Source organism: Corapipo altera, unplaced genomic scaffold (genome assembly GCF_003945725.1).
Source record: "Corapipo altera isolate COAL_440 unplaced genomic scaffold, ASM394572v1 1, whole genome shotgun sequence".
In the NCBI taxonomy this organism is placed as follows: Eukaryota; Metazoa; Chordata; class Aves; order Passeriformes; family Pipridae; genus Corapipo; species Corapipo altera.
Genome location: NW_020884873.1, coordinates 34,277,893 through 34,298,483, shown reverse-complemented (window position 1 = coordinate 34,298,483; position 20,591 = coordinate 34,277,893). Strand labels below are relative to the sequence as shown.

Sequence of the window (20,591 nt, the reverse complement as noted above, 5' to 3'; positions counted from 1 at the left end):
GTTCGTTTACAGGTCCACTTAACTCTGTACCTAATTTCTAAGAGAGACCCATGTTTGGAAAACCAGAACCAGCACACAGTGGTAGCTCAGCAACCTGCAGCTGAGAGTTTACTCTCCGAAGGTATCACTTTTTCTTTTTTTTTTTTTTTAAATTAGTACATGGAAACCACACAGTTCAGTGAATCTCTGAAAACTTAGTTTCTTAGATTAATGAGTTTAACATCATTTATTGGGGTAATTATAAAGCTCCAAAGAAAGGGGGAAAGTAAAAGAAAAAAAAACCCTAGCTTTGGTAGATGTCAACAGTGATGTTGTAAAATCTGGGATTAGCTTAGAGAACAAGCACTCCAGAGCATGTGGTGAACAGGAGCTGCTCACATTAGTCATATGTTGAAGCATGCAGCAATCAGAGCTTTTTAAAACAAAAAGGACTTAAAACATATAGCTGCGATTACTTTCCTAAATTCAAAGTGATGCAGCCTCAAACATAACCCAGATTCCTACCCAACACTATACAGGTCCAAATCTCAAGATGTTTCTGAGTCAATACTGTTCCTATGCTCCCTGGCAATGAATACAGTTCTGCTGGTGCACCACAAATTTACCTGTTAAAAAGCACAGGACAAAATGAAATTGAGGACACTGATGAAATATCAGTGCTATTAAGTTGTACAACTCAAATTCAGGCTTTCCCTTTCCTGGACTTCCTGGTGACTGCAAATGAGCGTTTATGAAAGCAGCATGTAAGCCCCCTTGTGAAACACCACTACTGCCATTTATGAGGCTTCGTTTTGAGGTGTATGGTTTAGCACAGAAACTTACATGTAGTGAAGGGTTTTTAAAAGCAGCTGATGGGCAGAACGTTATGTTCTTTTAAAATAGCCATCAGCTTGAGTCAAGCTGAATACATTTCTATCCTTTCAAAACCAAATTGCTGAATGTGCTCTGCAGTCTAGGTTACTTTCTTGCACAACTGAAGAAACAGTTGGTTTCTATAGGCATAAAATACGCATTACATCTGCTCTTCTAATGAAAGAACCGCTCAAAGCAATATCATTTACATAGAGTGCACTAGTCCAGTTGATCACCTATATTAAAAAAGTCCTGACAAGGAGGAACTGATGTATAGCTCATAAGTAAGGGGAAAAGATTATGTACTGCTCTTAAAGCCCAAGAAGGAAGAGAAAGCAAAGGCAATTGAAATAAAACTGCAAAAAAGAGATGCATTTCCAAGGCAGTACATACATCATGTTGAACTATACGAAGTTCAACAAGGGGAAGTGCCAGATTCTGCACCTGGGGTGGGGCAACCCTGGATGTACATACAGACTGGGGAATGTGATGCTGGAAAGCAGTGGCATGGAAAGGGATCTGGGGTGGGGGGCCTGGTTGATGGCAAGTTGAACGTGAGTCAGCAGTGCCCTGGCAGCCAGGAGAGCCAATCGTGTCCTGGGGGGCATCAGGCAAAGCATCTCCAGCCGGTCAAGGGAGGGGACTGTTCTGCTCTGCTCTGCACTGGTGCAGCCTTACCTTGAACACTGTGTGCAGTTTTGGGCACCACAATACAAGAAAGAAATTAAGCTGTTAGGGAGTGTCCAAAGGAGGGCAATGAAGATGGTGAAAGGCCTTGAGGAGAAGCCATATGAGGAGCAGCTGAGGTCACTTGGTCTGTTCAGCCTGGAGGAGACTGAGGAGAGACCTCATTGCAGTCTACAACTTCCTCATGAGCGGAAGAGGAGGGGCAGGCACTGATCTCTTCTCTGTGGTGACCAGTGATAGAACCTGAGAGAATGGCCTGAAGTTGTGTCAGGGGAGGTTTAGGTTGGATATCAGAAAGAGATTCTTCACCCAAGGCGTGGTTGGGTGCTGGAACAGGCTCCCCAGGGCAGTAGTCACAGCACGAAGCCTGACAGAGTTCAAGAAGCGTTTGGATGATACTCTCAGGAACATGGTGGGACTCTTGGGGGTGGTCCTGTGCAGGGTTGAGTTCAACTCGATGATTCTTGTGGATCCCTTCCCAACTCAGCATATTCTCTGATTCTGTGGTTATTCTGTCCTAAATGGGTGTATTTGAAGCAAATTTACTTCAGACCAGCTTAAAATTATATTCATTCACATGGGCACCAATGTCCTATTGAGTTGTATCATGGGCAGATAGAGAGGTGAAGAACACACACAAGATTAAGTGTCCAGAAACAGCCTTAGTAGCAGAAGTATGTTTTATTAACACACCTTGTATAATAATAGTGCACATAATTAGGTTAAGCTTAGTAATTTATGGTTTAACAGTGTTCTTAACTTTATAAATGTGAAAGAAGAATTTAGCACCAGGACATGGAAAATACCTCCCATGGTACTGGGAGGACATGTTCACTGACTGCAGCAGATGCAAGTGTTTCTACCAAGGAAAAAGATATGAGGCAAATGGTCAAGTTCAGAGCCCCCAAAATGGCATCCATCACCCTCCTGCAGGAACGTGATGAAAAATTCTGCTCCATCACCATGACAACTCATGCCAAATCATTGCTATAGTAACTGGCTGAACATCATTAGTTTTTAACCATACACACAGTGGCCAACATGTAAAGGAGGAGGAGCCACCAGAACACTCATCTCTGCCCTGCAGCCGCTCCCACCCCAACCTATCTTTGCAGTTTAATCCAACCTCCTTCCATGTTCCCTCAGCCCCACACTGTCAGCCAAGCTCCCCACTACTGCCAGTTCTCCAAACCCAAGTCTGTCTCAAAATCAGAACACTAATTTCATGCATTTTACTGTTGGTTTTGTGTTTTTTTTCCCTTGAGTGATTTATCAGGCTAAGATTAAATGCAAGTAGAGAATTTCATCTTCCCAATGAGTCATTGAAAATCTGTTCCATTAATCCAGCTCGCCATGGGGTGGCTTTACACGCTGTATTTGCATCCTATGCACGCAGTCACAGTATCAGTTGAAAGGCACCGTCCTGTCCCCTAAAGAGCCATGATTTCAACATCGTCATGGTACAAGAATGCGTTTACTGTGCACCACCAAAACCCACGTGATTATCATTTTAATACTCCAGCTCAGGCTAGGACACTGCCTCCCTGGCAGCGTAGTCATTGTGTGCAGTGATGTAAAACAGCAACAGGGAAGCACACACTAATGCTTTTCAGATCACAGCAAAGCTCAAAAGTTTGCAGCTAGATAATGTCTTTTATCCAGCTACCTTCCAACATGGAAGAAGGAAAAATAAATACAATTATTACTGAGTTTTTACCCAGTCTGGGGGCAGAGGGTGAAGCACAAGCTTGGCTGCCATCACAAAAGGATGCAACAGGTTTGGAGCAGTTTGTGGCGGTCTGGGGGCACTGTCCTGACATGACTCCCTGGCACCAAATGCTGCAGGTACATGCTGTGTGTATAAATCATGCTGAAAGTGCCTCTCTCGGAGAACAGATGGGAGAAGACAAGGTCCCTGTTGGCTGCTCCTTCTTTGACCCTTGTGTCCCCTCCACTTTCCCTTCATTTCTCACACCCCTCCTCTGCCTCCTGCAGGTTCTCCTTGGGGTTTATGCAGGCTGTAGCTAGCATTGGCAAAACTCCCCATCTCCATGCCAAAGGGAAACGGTGGAGTGGCACAGGCACCTGCCCACAGCCCTCACACCCAAGCACACCCAGCAGCATCTTGTGGGGCTTGTGAAAGGTGGAAGATGTTTCTGCCCATGGCAGGGGGTTGGAACTAGATTATCTTTAAGGTCCCTTCCAACACAAACCATTCTATGGTTTTATGATGACCCAAAGCAGCACAACATTGGCCCCAGGGTCTGAGCCACCCATTCCTTGCACTGCCCCATCCCTGCACCTCAGCCTCTAATGCTCAGGGTTGGTGTGGTATAACCCCACTTTGGCTAGAACAGTATAACCATATATCAGACATATATGGTGATACCATATATATACATATATATATATATATACACACACACATACACATATATATGTGTATATATATACACACATATATATGTGTGTATATATATATATATATATACAAACACACACTGTTATACTATATGTATATATATATAGTTATATACCACAGTAGCTCTGCCCACATTAGACTATCAAAATCCTATTACTTCGCATTAGGCTTAAACCCTAGCTTGATTCTCCCTACGTGGCCTTTAACAGGTCATACTGCCCTGCTTTGGTAAACAATAATTATGTTGTTCTCCCGCTGTTTAGGAAGAAAAAGGTAAGGAAGGATAAAAAAACACTCCCTCTTTTCTAAAATGAAATTCAATTTTAAATGAAAGGCAGTTTTCAAAAATCACAAAAAAATCACAAAAACTCTTTTATAGCTTTTTCTTTTAATTCAATAGAAAAGTTTCTCACAAAGAAGAGGAAACAACATCATTTTAGTATTCATATATACATTAAGGTATGAAACGAGATACCCGCTATTGCTGTTTACAGCTGAAACAGAACTACATAAATCACTCTATGGGGAAGAAAGCCAAAAAGATTCAAACAAATCTGTCTAGAGCAGTAAAATCTATCTTATATATTTATACATGCATAGGAGAGTATAAATAGTTTTATTCTGGAAAGAGATTACAAATTACTTTTTTCTTTCTGTATTAACACTACCCTCTAGTGGCAGTTGTCTGGCTTTACTGAGGCAAAAATGTGATTTAACATATTGATCATATGCATTAAGAAATGGTGCAAAAATTGCAAATAGGAATTTGTTTACCTGCGCTGAATTAAGTGCCCACACTCTGCAGTCTGTGAATCTCGCAGCTTTTGAAAAAGCTGTATCTGGCTCTTTTCAAGCATACCTTATTTTTGTAAGTGCTTAAGAAAATGCTAACATGAAAAGCATAAAACAATAAAGTCCCTTTAATGCACAGTTGCAGAATAATCTTCCAGACAGATGAGTCCCTCGGTGCTTGATGAGCAAATTACACTCTGAAGCATGAGCCTTACACTTTCGATATATTATTATCTTATCAGCCCCCTGAAGATACTTTGGTCGACAGCTTTAAAGGTAGATATGGCAAGAGCTTGTGATTATTCTGTCTCTGAACTTGCACCTCCTTCTTGGACATACTACAAACTCAACAGTAAGATGGTGGTGGGATTTTTTTCACCATTCTCTTATAATTTCAGTCAGAAACAACTAGAATGAACCATTCCTAATGTAGCAGCCATTGTTTTAACAAATCATTCCCAAGTACAGATGAGCCTGAGGAATCCACAGCATATTTAGATATTGAGAGCCTTACGTCGAAGGGGTATTTCAGTCTACAGGGACACCAAGAAAACTTACACAGTGCCACAAATCCCACTAGGCTGGACCAAGATTTATACCCATCTATTTTAATACCTGAGAGTAAGTAATGCACAACTTCGGAAATTTGTCTCCCACTTTTCTCACTGTGAGGTGCAGTCAGCAGGTCAGCCAGCTTGAGGCAACTGTTGTATTGGGAAAACTCAGTGTACAAAATTTTAGAGTCCTCCAAGCAAAGCCAGCCTGAGTGCAGAGTATAACTTCACTGTGGAGATAGTTCATCAGCTACATCCCACTGTATTGAATTTGCAGGTGAAATTGTAGATAAATTTCTTAGGAGGGTGGGGTGAAGACTTGATTCATTGCAGTAAGTCCTTGCTTCTGTAACGATAAATGAGGATCAGGTTTTTTCCAAAAAGCTATTATCCAATGACAGTTCAAAGTAATTTGCTATTTCTCTCTCTGGACAGGGATGCACGAAGAAAAGGGAAAGATAGCTTTTATTCAGCTTACACATCTTGCCTTCAGCAGAGCTCCAGGCACTTTACTAAGAGGCAAGCTCTACACCTAGAATGGGAATTAATCCACCAACTTTTTTAAACAGTTTGGACAGCTTTGCATCATCAGATTAAACACAGAAGGCTAAACCTGTTAGTGCTCCCAACCCCCCACCCCATTCCCTCTGATAAGGCATCTCTCGGAGTGGGGACACGAGCCAGTTGTACTGCTGGACGCAAAAGCAGCCTCACCTCTCCCACTACAAGTCTAATGTTGATCCCTCACATTAAACACATGGTACCATAACCCAAGTTTTCATTCTTTAAGCCTTGTACATTCCTGGAGTTTTACCTCTAGATGATATGGAGGTCTCAGCCAGTCACAGGCAGTCCTTGGGGAAGCATCACTACCAGTCCCTGAAGAACCAGACCCAAGCACACTGGGAGGATGTGCAACTCCAGGCTGCAGTCACTACCCTTGATCCTCCTGAAAGCAGGGTGGTCCTTTTGCTACTGTTCACTGTTCACACAGTGATGACTGCACCCACCGGAGTTTCTCCTCTTCAGACAATTTAACCTCTCATCCCCCATTTGCCAAGAGAATGATCCAGGGAGAGGAAGTTTGCTCCTCACTTGAGAAAGTAGTGGAAATACCTGGAGACTCTGCTGAACATCTGCACAACCACACAGAAAAGTGAGAGGTTGACTTGGAATCCTCTGGTGAAAGACAACATTGAACTTGGTTGAAGTAAATGCTTAAGAGACCATCAGGCCATTCTGTACTACAGAAGACAACGCCCTCTGCTTGTGTTCCCAGAGAGGACTAACTCCAAGACAAAATCAAAGGCTGGGAATTAGACACCTCCAGCCTCCCTTAGCATCTCTCACTGGCCCTTATTTTGCTCAAGATCATGTCATCCTTTCCCCAGGAAATTTACAATTCTTGGTTCCATGTTGTGCATCCCAGTACAGGATCATGGTGATGTTGGCTCTTTTTGGCTCTGATCTGAACAATTCTACTTTTACACACTAAAAAACCTCTCAGTACCTTTGTAGCAAATGAAGCATACACCACAGAGCCAAAAGTTTAGTGCCACTACATATTCTATCTTATCAGCAGTGACCTGCACAAGTAAAGCACAACATTGCATTGCTCTGAAGCTTCAGATGTTCGCTTATAGCACAGTAGCAGCATATCCCATCTAACAATGGGATACCACAAAGGCTGCCTTAATCACCTGCCCAAAAATAGCTGCTTTGCCAAGATTGTTGGTACCTGAAGATTAAACACCACCATTCTGGAAACAGTACAGTTATTTCAAAGAAGTCACATAAAACAAGCAGCTGCAACTGCAGGTAGGGCCTAGTATAGCTTTTCCAGGACATAAAATTTATATGGATTTCTGTGAAATCAGGCCACAACACAGAGGGGCCAACAAAAACCTGCTCACAGTCCATCTGCAATGCAGTCCTTCAGCATCTGTTTTCTCCCTGCCTGTCTGCCCCAGAGCTGTCACCCACTCCAGCCCATTTTGTAGCGACTTGTCTCCTCCCTTATTTTGCTATTCTCATGCTCTATGCGCGGCCAGGGCACAGCCAGGTCCCAGCTGCAAGGTGGAGAACTTTGTTACCCGACTACAAATCCAGCAGCTGCAATGCCATGTTGAAAGTTAGGAGAGAACTGAACTCAGGCCTGCAAACTCTCCCAGAAAAGCCCCATAACAATTGCAAAATAAGTCAGGCAATATGTTGAATGCGTTCATGCACAAGAGAGGGAAAGAGGCAGTTCCTGGAGGAAAATGATTGAATACCTAAAGCAATTTCATGGCAAAAATCTGATACCTTTATCCTCCAAAGGAGACTTAATCTTTAAATCAGTCCTTTGCTAACAGGAAATCAAAGTCCAATTCCATCTTACATTTGACTTCTATATTGTTTCTGCCTGCTCTGCAAAGCATTATGCTATTGCTGCCCTTTGTCAGCATTCTCATTTCCAGAGCCTCTCCTGCTCTTCCCATAACGGCTCCTGCCTTTGCACAATCGCAGCCCGCAGGCCATCCCTGCTGAGCCACACAGCTGTCCCCAGCAGGCAGGACACTGACCTACCGCTCCTGAGGCTCAGGCAGAGCCCCAGCAAACAAGCAGTGCTTGGCCTCAGCTGCATCCACCTCAGCAGGGCTGGCTTACATCTCTCAGAGTCTGAAAACAGGACTAATGGGGAAAACAGGGCAGAAACACCAAATTTTCCAGCCAACTAAGCTCAGTACCAGCACTTCTGGAAGGAACCACAAAGGTGACCACAAGTCCAGGACGAGCCAAGCTGTGCTTATTGCAAGAGGAGGGGTTGTAGGCACTAGGCCAAAAAACAGGACTTGAGGAATGAAGTACAGCACACTGCTGATTTTCTTAAGCAAAGCTTGGTTATGAGAAGATCAGGACCCAGTGCAGTAAAAGGTAGCAGCAGACTGACCTACACAAGGAATCCTCAGATAAATGATATCAAAGAACTACCACTAGAATGATCACACATGTTTCAAAAGGTTCGTATATGAAGAGAAGGTCAGAGTAACAATTAACTGTGTGAGTGCCATAAAATTGCTTCCAGTTATAGTGCAGACTTTTTTTTTTTAAAGTCAATTAGATAAACAATAAGTGTTAGTATTCAAATAGGTACCAGGAACTTATATTACTTTTAGATCATTAAAACCTGAATATTATGCATATGTTGTGGTCCTTTGCAACACAATACAAAATATATTAATAGTTTCCATTCCCTGCACTCTCTTCATGCAAAAGCAGGAGAAAAGGAAAGATATTTTATTCAAGAAAAAAACCTGAACACCACATGTTGAAGAAAACAGTTTACAAGACATAAATATAAAACACCTAGGAGTTCTTAGAATACATTTGCTGTCAAAAATCACACTGCAGGCAAAAGGTTACTAAATTAAATATTCTGCCAAAATCCTCATGGACTGAAGTAAGTGATGAAGTACATGCAATTTACTGCAAGATAAGCTTCCACACTGCTATTATAAGCAATCTGAGTGGCACTTGGAATATCAAATCTCAGTACCTGTTTTAAAAATGTTTAAATATGTCTGGAAGTGATGGCTTTCAGTACACCATCACAAATATCTTTATATCTTGCACTTAAAGTAGTAATTTATACAAGACTTTTAAAGCACATTAGTACATTTAATCTTGCTTAGCTACACTGGTGCAGAGGAAAAGTTGACAGACAGGATATCACCCAGCTCAGCAAAAGTGTATTTGTTTTTGCAGTTCTTACAGTAAAGAGACTGATCAATCTTTCCAGTACTGAAGTTAGTAACGAATATATTTTTTTTCAGTTACTGAGTTTCTGGTTCCTTTACTTACTCCACAGACATTTTCTCCTCCTTGCTTAATTACGCAGGTTTTCATTACTGGTCTAGCCAATTTTACATCATCGATATAGAATCATAGAATGGTTTGGATTGGAAGGGACCTTCAAGATCATCTAGTTCCAATCCCTTTGCCATGAGCAGAGACACCTTGAACTAGACTAGGTTGCTAAAACCCCCATCCAACCTGGCCTTGAACACCAATTCAAGTATGGCGTCCATAACTTCTCTGGACAACCCATTCCAGTGCCTCACCACCCTCACAGCAAAGAATTGCTTCCATATATCTAACCTAAATTTCCCCTCTTTCAGTTTGAACCCAACTCAGACTCCCAATTACCTTATTTGTAATTTAAAACAAACTCCTCAAAGCAACAAATAAGAACTGTGCCAGAATTTTTCATGGGTTTAACAAATCTATATTCATTCATCACACACACTCACACTGCACACACAGTTTTTAGTATAGCACACCTCAGCCCTGCAAAACTATTTGATACTGATTCTAGCGTCACCTCTCTTCAGCTTCACCTGTTCTCATCCAAGCTACTTCCTACAGGCTCAATTTTCTGCTTCCCGTCTTGTATTAATTTAAGGCTGAGATCTTAACAAGGAGAGTATCAGGGACAGGACTCTGAAACCCAGAAAGCTCCACAAAAGTCTCTCCAGCACCCAATTCTCTCCGCTGCCTGTACATCTCTCCCATTCCCTCCCTTCCCACACCATGAGGGTAATGGTTATGGCTCCCTTTGCCATTTGGTTGATGGCTCCCATCAACCAAAATATTCAGAACTTCTTACCCATGAGTAAGAAGGTCCCTCTGGCTGCTTCTCCAAGATTCTGTGAAGAAAACTGCAGCAAACCACTTTAGAATTGATAAGAGGCAAAGCAGGTCTCACCTTCTGCACAGAAACATCACCTAACATCCCTTCCCTATTCTGAGACACCACTTGCCAAACACAGTGGCAGGAGCATGGGAAGTGAACTACCAGGTCTGCTGAACAGTCACCTCCTTTTCTTCTCCCCATAAAAACCATTGGGAACAGCCTCTAGCCATTTCAACAACCGGTAAAAGCTGCTCCAAAGGGCATCAGATTTCTCCATCACTTCTTCCAACTCATCCCCTGCAACTCAGAAATGAACAAGAAGGTGCCTGTACCAAGCACAGTCTCTTTCCTGTTTTCTTTCCTCTTTTCTATAGATAGTTAGTATGACAGGGAAATATTGTACAGGCAGACAGACTTTGTACAACGCTTTATTACACTGCTGAAGAGTGGGAATCAGTTCTAGCAACAGATACTTGTTATTCAGGTTGAGGAAGTCAAAATTACAATGTTATTACAAGGTCACTGTCCCACAGAGGGAAGCACTCAAACTCTCTCAATACTGTCATTTGCAACTTTGTCCTGTTAAGAGCAATTCAAGCTGCAAAGTATAATGCTGTTACAAACACGTAACCTCCAGTTTCTGGTATATTTGCAACTCTGGTTATTTTCCAGTGACAAAGAGCAGACTGAGCTTTTGAGAGTGATGCTGAAGTCAGACCGAGACTTCAGGTGAAAGGCAATAGTACAGATATTCACAACAGTTACAGCAAAGCACAGAAGGCTCCATTTGGCACAAAGTGGCAAGTCAGAACTTGCATTTTGAGAACAGAATGTGCTTATATGATTGTTAAAAAATCAGCACTTGCAGCCAGGCAAGACAAGTTACCAGAACTTTAAGTGGGAGAGAAAGGGAATCATTAAAAGACACGTTTGCAATGGTACCTTTCATATTTCAGTCTTAACAGAAACCAACATTTTGACCTAAACTCCCTTTTAAATTAAACCTGATGTTACACCTTACCAAGTGTCAACTAATGACTTAATTTTACTACACTTATATATGTATATAAGTGCTCCTGAATTCCCATAAAAGCATGTGCACAACTGCATAGCTAACAGTTAGAACCCTGCAATGTAAGGCTACAGGTACAGCCAAATTGACCCTTTTATTGTATTTGGAAATACTGATTTCCAAATTAAAGCACTTTCGGGGTAACTAGAAAATATACTTTTTCCAAACTTGCAGTCTAGAAGTGGTGAAAGAGACATTTTAGAATGAGGTAAACACACTGCATAGGCTATATATTTAAATCCAAATCCCCAGTGTTTTGGTTTAATTATTAAATTATTTAAAACTGAACAGATTGAAAAAACTATGCATTTATAAAAATCTGAAAACAAATCCAGGTTGAGATGAACAGTAAACTAGAAAATAAATCATTTACAAAGGGCATTTCCTACTGCCTTTCTTTGCTTCTCTTTTAAGTTAGCCAGACAAAAGCACAATTTGAAAACAGCTTTCCTGCTTTTTCTGTGGAGTTGTTCATTCTAGAACACCTGTGCAACTTCAGCTTGTCTCCTTCAGTTAGTCTGAGCCAAGACTATCCCTGTACCCACACTGTCACAGCGCTCCAGTGAGTACTGGCCTTCCAGCCCATGCTGCAGTTTTTCTTGCCCCAGTCCAAGTTCTGGAGCAATGACCAAGTTTTGTGACACAGGGCATTTATAACTGGGACTGGTGCTTAACAGAGAGTGTCAGAGACCTCAATTATCATTTTAAACCCTTTGAAAGTTAAATTATAACTAACAATAGTGCTTTTCCTGATTCTAATATTTTTATTTAAAATGTATCCTTGCAGGTTCACTTTTTCTCATATTCCCTTGCATCAGCATTTAGTTCCCAGAAATCATTCCTGTCAGGCAATGCAGTTTTCTGAAAAGATACATCCTTACGACATTTTCAATAAACTCTGTAGAAGACAGTCAGTGATCAGACTAAGATAAAGTGCATATATTCCTTTCTGATACAGGCAACAAAACTGTTGGACTGAAAATATAAATCATACTGAATACCACACCAAAAAAATCCCACTGTGGCTATTTAGCACCCCATAATTAAATTGCCCCACTGAGTACTGCCCAAAAATACTTTTCAAGTGTCTGCTAGCTTAAAAGAAAGGAACTTACAACATTAAAAAAAAAATTCCTTTTCAATTAGACTCTGAGAATCACAAATTTATGTAACTCTTGAAAGCTACAGCTCCCTCAAGGCTGACATACTGCCTTGACAACTTGTAAACAGTCTGTATTTCACCCTTTGGATCCAGGCTTCAAGCTCGCAAAAGCTTTGGAGTTCTTAAGGGAATGTGAAATTTCATTGAGAAAAGAAATAAAATGATAGTCCCTTTCTGACTTCTTGGACTCAAAAATAACTACAATGGTAAAGTGAGGTTCAGGGCGCGTCAGAAAGTACGTGCTTTGGACTTTGTCATCATAGAAGTGAACAACCTTCTCCAAGCTGTTGAGGTCAGAGGTTCTATCAGTCATAATCATGATCACATTGGGCCAGTGCATAACAGGCCTGTCACTGGGCAGAGACACCACCGCAGGGTACTGATCCACTCCTTTGGGGGCTTCCCTGTATGAATGGGGATGGTGATAACCATGTCCCTGGAAACTCTCTGATCCACGATTGTCAAAAATTAAGGAAACGTTGACGGCATCATACTTCCGGATGAAGCTGGAAATTTTCCCAAAGTAATCAGGATTTGTTTTAGCAGTCAAAGTTTTCATTTCAGATGCTGTTGTCTGTCGACTAAGGGCCTCATGAAAGTAAAAGCTAAACTTGGCAAGGAGAATGTTTTTGAGCTTCATCAGCCAGAGGAAGAGGTGTGGAGGTTGTACAGCCTTCTGAGACTGCCCTCCAAACAGGTGCTTCTTGGTCTCTCGTTGTTTCTCAAAAATTTGACCCCAAGTCTGTAGTTTTGTGTGAGCACTGTGCAAGTTGACCAGGGACGGAAGGAACTTCCACTCTGAGATCTGAGTTTGAGCCTTTAAGAGATGAGCAAGCACATCTACTTCCAGCTGGAAACTGCTTTCAAGAGGACTGAGGATTGGATGATGAAATCTAGAAAACATAATTTTAGTCAAGACATGAGAACTGCTGTACACAACAATGAAATAATCAGATAGCATTTGCCAGTTAACAGACAGAAGATAAAACACGAAAGCAGAACAAAGTATAAACTAAACAACAATGTTGTTAATTTTTTAAAAAGTTCTTTTTACATAATTAGGGTAAATATTTTCATGAACAAACAGCACTTCACATTTGACAAAAAACAGCCATCAGACATTTCTCTATCAAAGCAAGGGAGTTATATTTCATCAGTTCAAGAACAATCACTGTTTATCTTGATCCATTAACTACTATAACACCATTTCTCTTTAAATCCAGGTGGTCTTGTTCCAATTTTAAATCCCTTCTTGCAAGAAAATATGTCTTGATAGTTCTGGAATAGCAGTAAGACGTTAAGTTAAATCAAGGGGATTATGTTATAAATCTGTTGTTCGTACAGGAAAGCTATGAGGAAGCCAAGTTGAGCTTTTCTTTTCTTTTTTTTTTTTTTTGGTTAAAGTCACAATAAAATTGTAACAGAAAATTAATCAATGGAACCATAATTAACTGTATTTACCAATTAGCCAAGTCTCAAACTTCAAACCTTGGTGTACTAAAAGCAATGAGTGGAAAAAACATTTGGCAGGATTTTATCATATCACAATGAAGATGGTGAAACAACCAATTTATCTTACTAAAAACTCAGGTCAAAAATCAGCTCTCAATTTAAAAGATGTTAAAAAAAAACCCAAACAAAATCAACACCTCAATGCACATCTTATTCACAAGGGCGATCCTGCTATTAGAACAAATCTTGATAAATGGAATTTTAAAAATCCATTCTACAGCTTTCTCTTCTCATTTTATTTTTTCTAAATATCAGGGGGAAAAGAAAACAGATACAGTCTACCTCTCTTCCCATGATACTCACATTACTTGTGAACTTATAAAATTATCGATAATAACATACTTAATTGAAACAGAAAAACCGTAATGTAAAATACGCAACTGTGATTGAATGAGCCTTCAGCAAAGACAGAAGTGGCCTTTTTAGTAAATGTGTTCCCTCATTAGCATTTAGGACTCTTAAAGAGGTCTTCAACAAAGAACAACCAATAGTTCAAAGATAAGACTTGATGAGGTTCCCATTAAAGTAAAGACAGATTTATCCTCTCACTTCAGAAAAATATCTTGGGTCTTGTTATTGGTTTAAAACAAAGAAGTTCATACTGATTGTTTTCAACTTTTAACAGCTGATCTTCAGACAAAGCTAAAGCAATGCCATTATTCCCTTCAGCTTTCAGGACATAATACATACAACCCATTTTGGACATAGCTGGTTCAAAACCAAAACACTTCATTTTGTTATGGAGCAGAAGAGAGAATGAAAATTGCATGCTTTTCTTCCCCTCTCCCTTCATTATTTTTAATTTGACTTTCTATCGGGTTCTTGTCAAAACATTAATTCTTAGGCTTGTGAAAATTGTCTGACAATTCTGTCACTATTTTTAAGCAGTTCTTTTTTTGAAAGTCACATTTTGAGTCTTGAAAGGATTTGTTATTAGGATGCAAGTCCAAATTTATTTGAAGAAAATGAAATATGAATATCATAAACCTGATGGACCACGTTGTGCAAACAGGTCAGGCTGGGTGACCAGCCACCTTCTGTACACAGCACACATCAGCAACTGCCAGCTCAACCTGCTATAGCAGATATAAGTGCTTACTGGCCACTCTGAGAAGTCCAGAGCACACTTACATTTCTTTGAGAAATTGAACAAGAGTCAATCAAAAATAATATTCTGCTAACAGTCAACATTGAAGATCTCCAACGGCTTTGGTATTCACCAAACAAACCAGTTTTGTTGCTGTGTATTACAAGAGTGTAAAAAAGCATTATAACAAGATTATTTGTTCCAGACAGTCCCTATTACAGCACAGTGGTTTCAACACACTTGCAGTCAAACCAAGAAGGTTATTCTTCAATCTTAAAAGCAGTTTAAAAATCTAAACTAACTCAGTACTGCTAATGTCTCCTGCATTAACATTATGATGTACAGCTTCCCACTTCTACTTTGCTTCATGGCTTTCTTAATGTTTCACTGCACAGCAGGATTTGCTAAACTGTTTTAATCCAAAAATACGCACTTCAGCCACAGCTGAGAAGCTTGCAGAGTATGCTAATATGGTTGCAGAGTAAGCCAACAAGTTATCTACTAAATATATCTGCTGATATATAATTGAGTTTTGTAACACAGAAGCATCTGAGCTCAGTATCATGCAAAACAGACATGTTTTTATGATATTTTAATAAGCCAGAGTGCTAAAAACTTAAAAAGACATTGGAAAATTTCTCCCCCACCAATCATTCCTGGAAGTGGAGGGATGGTAGAGTTTTGTTTTGCAGACTATGAAGAAACCACACTTTTCTTTCTATTTCCATCCATATATCACACATTCACACATGTATTTACAAAATGCTGGATGAGGAACATTCAACACTTAAAAATGATTACATCCAAATAGGTTTTCTAGTTACTTATTCATTTTATACTAAGCTTTTAAAGGAACCTGTTCCTGATGCTGTTTTAATTATTTCAGTTAAGATCCCACCCAAAACCAACAGTTAAAAATTTCACGTGAAGTTACTTCTCCAGCTGTATTCTAAAGAGAAATGGAGAGGAAAATGTCTAGTATTGGCTGTGTACAAGTCAGTAACAAGTAGTAACAAAAAAAATAGTAACAAAATAGCTTTAAATTACTTAATAACTAATGATTTTTCAGATACAGACAATACAACTTGTTAACAGTAAATTAATTCAACTGTTCCTTTACCAGCAAGCATTTCTACACCATCTGAACAGCTATTTTCGCATGTAAAGGAAAGAAACCAAGGCCAGAACTTATCTAGAAAACACATGCCCTGTCTGGCCTTAGCACAGCTGGCTGAAATAATGGCACACATCCTCAATGACAAGTGAGGAATATACTGACAGAGGAAAGAGACTGGGTAAGGATGAGTTTATTTGACCTTTCGCCTGAGAGGATCAAGAGACTGTAAATCAGAAATGCCTTCCAGCCAGTACACATCAACACAACAGCTCCCAGAAACTGATCTGACATATGAAGAAACTGAAAGAAAGGACAAAAGGAAGATATCATTATGCCCACTTTTTTTCAGAAATATTCACTATGTGACTGGGGAGGACCACACTGCAGCTACTGAATCAGCTCTAACACATCTTATATTGTCTCCATCTTAGAATTGCTCCTTAACTCAAAGCAAAAACATCAGCATTTTTCCCAGGGAGACACTACTTATTTTCTTTTAAGATGTTATTATACATATAATTATATAATGTATGTTATATAAACAGATTATATAATATATAATGATGCCTTAGAAGTACAGAGGTGAAATTTATTTAAATAGGATAGTAAAACATTTTGTATGCAACAATCTCCAATCAATTCATCAAAGTATGAGTTTTGGTTTTCAGATTTTTAACAGTGCTGTTGATTCAGCACATGCTCAGAACAGATGGCAATGGTTCGTGTACAACATAAATCAACTTTTAAAAAAAGCCCCCCCAAATGTACTTCCCTTTCCTCCTTAATGTTTATCACACCAAGGAAATCATATATAAGTTTCAGCTTTTTATTGGGCTAACAGCCCTAACCCTCTGTAAGGGTTCACAAGCCAAGAACTCCAAAACATCACTAGTAAGATCATATTAGAGTAGTTTTGATTTTCAGATTGCAAAATTGCGTAGCAATTTGCTAAGGTTATTCCTAAAAAATAAGGAAGTCACCTGTAGTGTTTAATTGGAATATCAGAAAGCGGCACTGAGTTATTTTGATTTTTCCTAGGTGAACCCTTTAAAAATCATAACTGAAAAAAAGTAAGACCTAAGAATATTTTCCCCAAGCATCTTAGACACTATTTCGCTCATGAAGATTTGGCTTGGTTTAAAATAAAGAGTGTGTTGACAAGCATTCAAAAATTCTCTCGTTTTTAAACTGCCATCACTTTCAAGGCTCACGTATGTCAAATGTGCAATACCCAGCCCAGCATCATTCAGAAACATCCTGGGATTCTTTTAACAGGAACTATTAGATCTTAACTTCAACACACAATAATGGGACTGAAGGCTCAGAGGTGCTTCTTCTCCTGGCTCCAAGACCTCTCAAGAGAAGTGGTTAACAGAGCACCATAAAACCCTTCCAGGTAGGCCAGATAGCTATGGTGCAGCTTTTAGAATTAAGCAGACATACATTCTAGCCTAAAAAGTAAAACTGTCACACAAGTATCTTGTTTTATTTATATGTCACTTTTACTGAAGTCCATATAGAATTAAGACTTGTTTCCTCTCCCCTCCCAAAGAAAAAGCGCAAGAAGCCTTGCACCTTATATATAACGAAAATCACTCATCCGCTCTGCTGAAAACAAATATGCTGAGTATTAAGGAGTAGGGAGGAAGGCTCCTAGAACACCATGAGCAGAAACACTCTCCTTTTGTTATTTTTCTTCTTTGGAGGACTCATATTTTGAAACATGATGCTGCTGGCCAACACAGACTTACGCATTCGTGAAGAAGCCGTGCTGCTCAGCAGTCAAAGGACAGCAAAGTCTTTAGGCTTGCTTTGAACCTCAACATCAGTTGTTACAGATCACGTGTCTGAGTATGTACTGCCAGCAAACAAGCACTGACCTTGAGCTGTATTTCTTTAAGATGGATTCCAAAATGTTTACCAGTTCCTCAGAGTTAATGAACTTTTGGGTGCTGAGCGTGTACATTTTTTCATAGAAGTCAGCAATTTCCATCCGAGCCTGAACAAAAAAACAGAGCTGTTCAGACAGGTGAGAAAGCAGCTCTTCCAAGTGAGGAGCTGTTCCTCCTAGTGCATTGTGACCCGTCGCCACCACCTTCTTCAGCTCATTATGCAGAGATGTGTAGATGGTTCGGATGGAGTCCTTTCGGCTGAAGAATGACTGACCACCTGTTCAGATAAATATGGAGGTATTACCAAAATTCAGGGACAGCAAAGATAGACAGCAACACTGGAAAATTCTACATAACCATGCTTGTTCTCCTCTAGTTGTTCCTAAGTGTTGTTTGATCACAGTATTTCTTTTAACCAAGAAACAAAATTCAGTATGTTATTTTGTCACTGAATTACACAGAGCATATGCTCAGAAGCACTTTATGTAATTTCACACAAGCTACTCTTGTCCAGTTTACATCTCAGCAGCCAATGACTGCTGTAAAACTTCAACTCCCTCAGTTATGGTATGACTTTTCAGAAAACAAGGGTTCAGTTAAATTTGTTACTATGATACGTGACCTGCAAATACTGTCATCTATGGGAGTCAGAAGAATCAAGTCATCATAATGTGACTGATCAAACTTTAATAGCCTCCATCAAATTAATTAATTCTAGATCTTTTGGGGAGAATTCCTCTAGCAACCCCTCTTCAATCATGAAGCACTCAAATTTGCAAAGTAACCTTTAAGCCAGAACCATGTGACATCTGTGTTTACCAGTCAAATGTTCCTAGTCCCTACATGGTCTTAATATAAACCAGAATTCAAAGGGAAAACAATCACACTTCATCTCAGTGAGACCACAGTGCAGGTTAATCCGTAACTAAAACCTGGGGTGAGTGGGATAAGGGGGAAGAAGTTGTCTGTGCTTCCTTCTACCCGCTCAACACTATGAGGAATTTAAAAAAGAAAAAAAGACAGGAGTAGAGGGTCAAAGGAAAGGATATTTAACTTTGACACTACCAAAAGACTGCACAAATGTACTAACCTTATTTCACACTTTCTATTTACAGAAGACCTTATGTGCTACTGTGGCACTCAACAGCTGCAGCAGAAGAAGGATCACAGGGATTGGGTTGGTGCAACTTTTAAAAATTCCAAATTTAGGTTCCATGTTGAAACTGCTTATAAATTTTGTAAGGGTGGATCCATTTTACATATATAATGTTCAAAGGTGACCTTAGCAATTTGAGGCAGAAAGACAGAGAACTGGATATCACTGTGAAACAGTTCCCTTCCTAAGCCATGAGTAGCCCTCGTGTCACGGGCAGGATGAAGAATCATCTATTGTAGTTGTCCATGAAGTATATAAACAAACAAAACTTTGTCCTTTCTGTTCTCAATTTTATCCTTTCTGCAAGCACCAAATTAACTTTTAAAGTCAGTCTTACAGACAGCGTTGTCTGTAAATATATAAAATAGTTCCAAGTTATCACTTAAACACCAAAGCAGAATTTTCTTGATGCTTTACTGTGTTACACATCAGACCCATATCCCTTGATCCATTTTCCATGCTTGTCTGCAGTTCAAAGAGAAAACAAGCAGCCTTGCCCAGAAGGAAACATGATGACAGCTCATCCTGTGCCAGTTTGGGATTTTTCTATTCATGCACTGAGAAAGCAAGAAGCAGCCAAGATTATGGTCAAAGCTTCTTGAGATCCTGCAGAGTCTGCATGGGTAATAACTTTTAGGATGCTATCTCCAGCCCCAAGTACTTGCACATACGCAGATCTAACATCAGCTTTAACCCTTTCGTCACCCCACTGAGCTCACCTTTGCCCAGATCTCAGCCAGAGAATCTCAGCACAGAAATATCTCTGGCTAAATCTTGGGAAAGGGAAGCAGGTAGCCTGCCGGCCAGCGAACAGCTGCATCGATTGGCACAGGAGCCACCGTGCCACCTGCACTGCACCTGCATACACTCTTGTTTATTCTTTAACCACAGCCCAAACAGTACAGCCGATTTCTCCCCGGGCCCACGGACACTTGCTGACCCAGCACTAGTCTTTCAGATGCACAGGCCGAGGCACAGACCTCAAGTCCCTCAGGTACCCAGCGCTGTGTACCCACGGGCTGACATGGCCTCACACCGCCCGCTTCCCCCCGCGGAGTCGCACCCGGGGCAGGCGCCCGGCCCGGGCGGGCCCGGAGCGGGGAGGGAGAGCCACGGCCTGAGACGGCGGGGCCAGTCCCTCCTCCCCCGGAAAGGTACCTAGCTTCTGTCCCAGGAAGGTCATGCTGTGATAGGCCTTCTCGGCCGCCGCCAGGTGCGCCAGCCCGGCCAGCAGCGCCAGCCAGCTGGACCCCGCGCTCTTGTTGGCCTCCCGCTCCTTCTCCACGTTGTCCTTGGCCTTGTCGTAGGAGAAGATGCCCAGGTGGGAGAAAAAGGTCTCCAGCACGGCCTGTTCCACCGGCACGGGCGCGCCCAGCGGGATCGACTCCCCCATCCCGCCCGGCGCCTCCGCAGCGGCCGCCACTTCCGGGGCCGGTGCCCGCGCGCGCGAGGGACCGCGCTCGCGCCCGCCCCTCTGCACGTGACAGCCGGGGCGGGCAGCGGACGGGTCGGGGTCACGTGACCGGGCGAGGCGCGCGGTGCTCGTGGGCGGGGCAACGGGAAAACCGGGAGCGCCGAGCCCGGCGGCGTTCCAGCGCTGTCCGCGCTTGG

The 20,591-nt window shown here is 41.2% G+C and overlaps 1 protein-coding gene across 7 annotated transcripts; it reads right to left on the bottom strand.

Moving 5' to 3' along the window:
* Window positions 1–2,186: 2,186 nt before the first annotated feature.
* On the bottom strand, window positions 2,187–20,409 carry CUNH12orf66 (chromosome unknown C12orf66 homolog). 7 transcript variants are annotated; one of them, XR_003530405.1, is made up of 5 exons: window positions 20,139–20,409; window positions 17,813–18,101; window positions 9,956–13,109; window positions 6,403–6,486; window positions 2,187–5,653 (listed from the first exon to the last, which is right to left on the bottom strand). XR_003530405.1 is itself a non-coding variant. In XM_027660164.1 (4 exons), the coding sequence occupies exons 1-4, from the start codon at window positions 20,371–20,373 to the stop codon at window positions 12,293–12,295; spliced, it is 1,263 nt and encodes a 420-aa protein (XP_027515965.1). In that variant the 5' UTR covers window positions 20,374–20,409; the 3' UTR covers window positions 2,187–12,292. The 7 variants fall into 7 exon arrangements, 3 of the variants coding, with proteins under 3 accessions (XP_027515965.1, XP_027515972.1, XP_027515939.1); XR_003530401.1 differs by having other exon boundaries at window positions 6,122–13,109; XR_003530404.1 differs by having other exon boundaries at window positions 6,403–13,109.
* Window positions 20,410–20,591: the final 182 nt, after the last annotated feature.